The sequence below is a fragment of the Aplysia californica genome, unplaced genomic scaffold (genome assembly GCF_000002075.1).
Source record: "Aplysia californica isolate F4 #8 unplaced genomic scaffold, AplCal3.0 scaffold00208, whole genome shotgun sequence".
Taxonomy (NCBI): Eukaryota; Metazoa; Mollusca; class Gastropoda; order Aplysiida; family Aplysiidae; genus Aplysia; species Aplysia californica.
Window position 1 is genome coordinate 893519 of NW_004797478.1, and position 4050 is coordinate 897568.

General features: G+C 38.8%; 2 protein-coding genes across 10 annotated transcripts in view; both read left to right on the forward strand.

The window, feature by feature from the left end:
• Positions 1–864, forward strand: part of LOC101858032 (mucin-3A) — a 22728-nt gene extending 21864 nt beyond the window's left edge. For all 8 annotated transcript variants that reach the window (XM_005099288.2, XM_013083063.2, XM_005099295.2 and 5 more), the window contains one exon: positions 641–864. In XM_005099288.2, coding sequence (XP_005099345.1) covers positions 641–716 — 76 coding nt within the window. In that variant the 3' untranslated portion in view covers positions 717–864. The remainder of the gene's footprint in view (positions 1–640) is intronic.
• Positions 865–2061: 1197 nt separating this feature from the next.
• LOC101861584 overlaps positions 2062–4050 on the forward strand; it is a gene marked incomplete at its 3' end in the record, with an annotated part of 4341 nt that continues 2352 nt past the window's right edge. Inside the window, 2 exon segments of one of the 2 annotated variants that reach the window (XM_005099305.3) lie at positions 2062–2317; positions 3744–3903. In XM_005099305.3, coding sequence (XP_005099362.2) covers positions 3815–3903 — 89 coding nt within the window. 2 annotated transcript variants of the gene reach the window in all.

A 4050-nucleotide genomic window follows, 5' to 3' on the forward strand; every position in this document is an offset into this window, starting at 1 on the left:
CACACACACACACACACACACACACACACAAACACACACACGTACACACGTGCTCCCACATGCACACACAAGTAAGCTTACAATCACATGCACAATATAAATGAGCAGCAATATAAACAATAATAATGGTAAGCTAGATACACTCTCAATGTTATTTTGATGCATGCTCTAAGGTCGTAAGTATACTTATACAAGATGGTTAAGATGGAAGCATTTTGATAGATGATGGTAAAAATGACCTTCTGTTACAGATCAGAAGCATAGGTCTTTTACTTCTGACTGATGTTTTTATTTGAGGGAACAAGGGATGTTTGTTGTGAAACAGCAAAGTGCGGGCTGCTTTAGTAATGTGCAAGATGCGCGTCTTTTTTCTTGCGTTCAAAAACTTCAAAATATTTTAGGTTTAGATGAAAGCAGAAATTTCCGAGAAGAGGAAGGAGAAAAGGAAGAAGGAGAGGAAAATGAAAATGGAAAAGGTAAAAGGAGGAGAAAGGGAAGGAGAAGGAAGAAAATCTATAAGTTTGCTGTAGTTTCAACTCGTCATTTGATATACAAGCATTCCTATTGATTAGCGACAACATCTCCAAAAAAAGGTACAAATACATGGGAAACTGACTGTGTGCATTGTACTTATTTTCAGAAAACAAACAGCGGAAGAAACCGACCCTGAGATAGAGATGCCTATGTCGCCTTCTCCGAAACCTACAACGACTTGAACTTGAGGCAGCAATAACGACCATAACCAGAACTTTCTGCAATAATATTATTAATCTATCGAGTCATTCAATCAATAAAATTACTTACCGTTGTTCATACCGTCCAATAACTTAACAATAAATAAAACTGCAGAGCATTTTCTAAAAATATTTTGTGTGGTTTGCGGGTGCTCTGATGTGGTTTGCTCCTTCATTCATATCAAACATCTATTGTCCTTATCTCCCCTCCTTCATGTTTGTGTCTGTTACTCTCTTGTAACACTTCTAATCTTCTGGCGCTCATACGACCTTATGCAGTTGCGAACGTCATAAAACCTCTACTAAAACTAAAAAAACACATTTTTGCTGCATTTCCCTGAATGGACTGATGTAGTCACGCTCATAAGATAAAGGCCTCCGTCATTTTCAGTCATTTGGAGCGCATAGAGCTTGCTGTTGAGCGGGGATTTGTGCTACACAAATGCTCTTTATTATTATTATTATTATTATTATTATTATTATTATTATTATTATTAATTATTATTATTATTATTATTATTATTATTATTATTATTATTATTATTATTATCATTATTATTATTATTTATTATTATTATTATTATTAGAACCAAAAATTCCAAACAGGCCAAAATCGACTTTCACAAATATCTTATGATCGTGACAATGTAAGTGTTGTAATGATTAGGCCCTTCGTTGTTGCTTGTTATAGACGTGAGTTTGATTCCAGAATGGGAGAGATTTTGATACAGTTTGTTTTTGCTTTTTTAATCAAGTATCTCCGACTGTCTGCTTGAATGTGTTATCACTCTCTTCTTTCTTTCTTTCTTTGTCTCCTTTTTTCTTTCTTTCTTTCTTTCTTTCTTTCTTTCTTTCTTTCCCTCTCTCTCTTTCTCTCTCTCTGAAACACGAATACACACTCACACACATACACAAACATACACACACGCACACACGCACACACGCTCACACACATACACACACACACACACACACACACACAGTCTGTCCATCTGTCTGTCTTTCTCTGTTACACACACACACGTACACACACACACACACACACACACACACACACAAACATACAAATTCGCCTAAGCCTTCACACACATACACACTTTCCTTTTCTCTCTTTCTCTCTTTCTTTCTCTCTCTTTCTCTTTCTCTCTCTCTCCCTCTCTCACCCTTTCTGTCTCTCTCTCTTTCTGTCTCTGTCTCCCTCTCACACTTACACACGCGCGCACACACACGCATACACACACACACACACACACACACACACACACACACACACACACACACACACTCTCTCTCTCTCTCTTTCTCTCTCTCTCTCCCTCTCTCTCTCTCTCTCACACCAACTTTCTTTCTCTTGGTAAGAAAGGAGTTTAATATTATTCTCTGTGTGTGAAACATGCTCACAGACACATTATGCAGCATGACACACACACACACACACACACACACACACACACACACACACACACACACACGACGCTGGTATATATCGAGAGAACACAGGTAATCTGTGACACCCTCCAGCATAACTGGACTTTTCAAAGCTGTCCTCACGAGTCTTCTACTGGAGTGTGTTCTATTTCACGGTTAGTACTTTTTCATTTCTTCCTTGAGAAATTGTTATAATGATGTTACGAGACAGTTTGCAATGAGGTAAAACAAATACAAACAAAGAAAACAAAAACACGAAGAAAAAAGAACTAAGCACACTCCACAAAAACAACAGCAACAACAGCAATAACAACAACAACAACAACAACAACAACAACAACAACAACAACAACAACAACGACAACAACAACCCTTAGAACCTGGTGACGTCAATATTTGGCAATAATCTTTAAAGCTTAATCTTTTTTCAAATAATCAATTTATGTGAAATGATTCGACTACCGTTTTTCGACTATTAGGGATAAAAATAATGTGTGAGTGATTTTCTGATATTGTAAAAGTGAAAACGAGACTTTGTGGTTTGTTTCTCTTATGGGTGTTGTCTTTACCCAGAAAGATATCGGCAAACTGAAGTTGTTCATTATAACATTTTGGTAAATACTAGAATGAGATTCAGTTCCTTTTAGATTTCCTTTGTGCACCTTCAGCCCACCCCCACCCCCACCCCGCTCGCTTTCTCTCTCTCTCTCTCTCTCTCTCTCTCTCTGTCTGTCTGTCTGTCTGTCTGTCTGTCTGTCTGTCTGTCTCCCGCCCCCCTCTTCCTCTTCTTTCTCTGTTTCGCTCTCTTCCTCCTTTTCTTTCTTTCTCTCTCTGTCTCTCTCACACACCTCTCTCTTTCTCTCTATCTCCCTCTCTTGGAGAACAAAATAAGTTAGGTATAACATTTTGCCATACCCGACAAGGCCCAGGCTTCCCAAGCCTAAGAAAGCTCTACCATTGCTTCATCGGGTTGACTTCTGTAACGAGCAAAAACCCCAACAAACACATAAAGAAAGGACCCCCTAACACTAGCCCTAACCCTTACCCTAACCCTTACCCTAACCCTAATTCTAACTCTAACTTTACCCCTAACCCTAGCCTTAGCCCTAGCCCTAGCCTTAGACGCGTGGATAGTTAGAGAACGTCAGATTTACGCCATTGTCTGATATTTATAGTAACAGCCATCTTGTTTGACCTATTCTTTAACATACATAAAATAATGAGCCTTATCCTAACATTTTGCTAAATTTTTTTTAAAAAGCTTTCTTTTTTTGTACTCTACTTTTTTTTTAATCAGACAGTGAGACAGTAGGTCTGGAACTTCTTTTGTCTTTTGTCAGAATAAAAAAAACCCTATTTTATGACACAAACAATATAGCTGTTACTATAAATATCGGTCAATGGCGTACGTCTGACTTTATCTCTAACTATCGGCTTGTTAGCCCTAGCCCTAGCCCTAGCCCTAGCCCTAGTCTTAACCTAAGCCATAACCAAACCGAAACCCTAGCCCAAATTGAAACCCAATCCCAAACACTAATCTTAAAACCCTTAATTAAGCCTAATTCTCTATCATTTTTATAGTGGTCGCTGGATACGGAATTTCTCCCGCTCAGGCAATCTAAGATAGGGATCTAAGGTCTTGGGATAACAAAATGGCCGGCGATAGAGGTAAGAAGTTCAAAGCCAAGGCAAGGAGGCGACACTGGAGCCTTAACCGAGCAGAGACAAACGGCACGAACGGGTGAGTTGTTGTTGTTGTTGTTGTTGTTGTTGTTGTTGTTGTTGTTGTGGTGGCGGTTGTGGCTGTTGTTGTTGTTGTTGTTGTTGTGGTGGCGGTTGTTGTTGTTGTTGTTGTTGTTGTTGTTGTTGTTGTTGTTGTTGTTGTTGT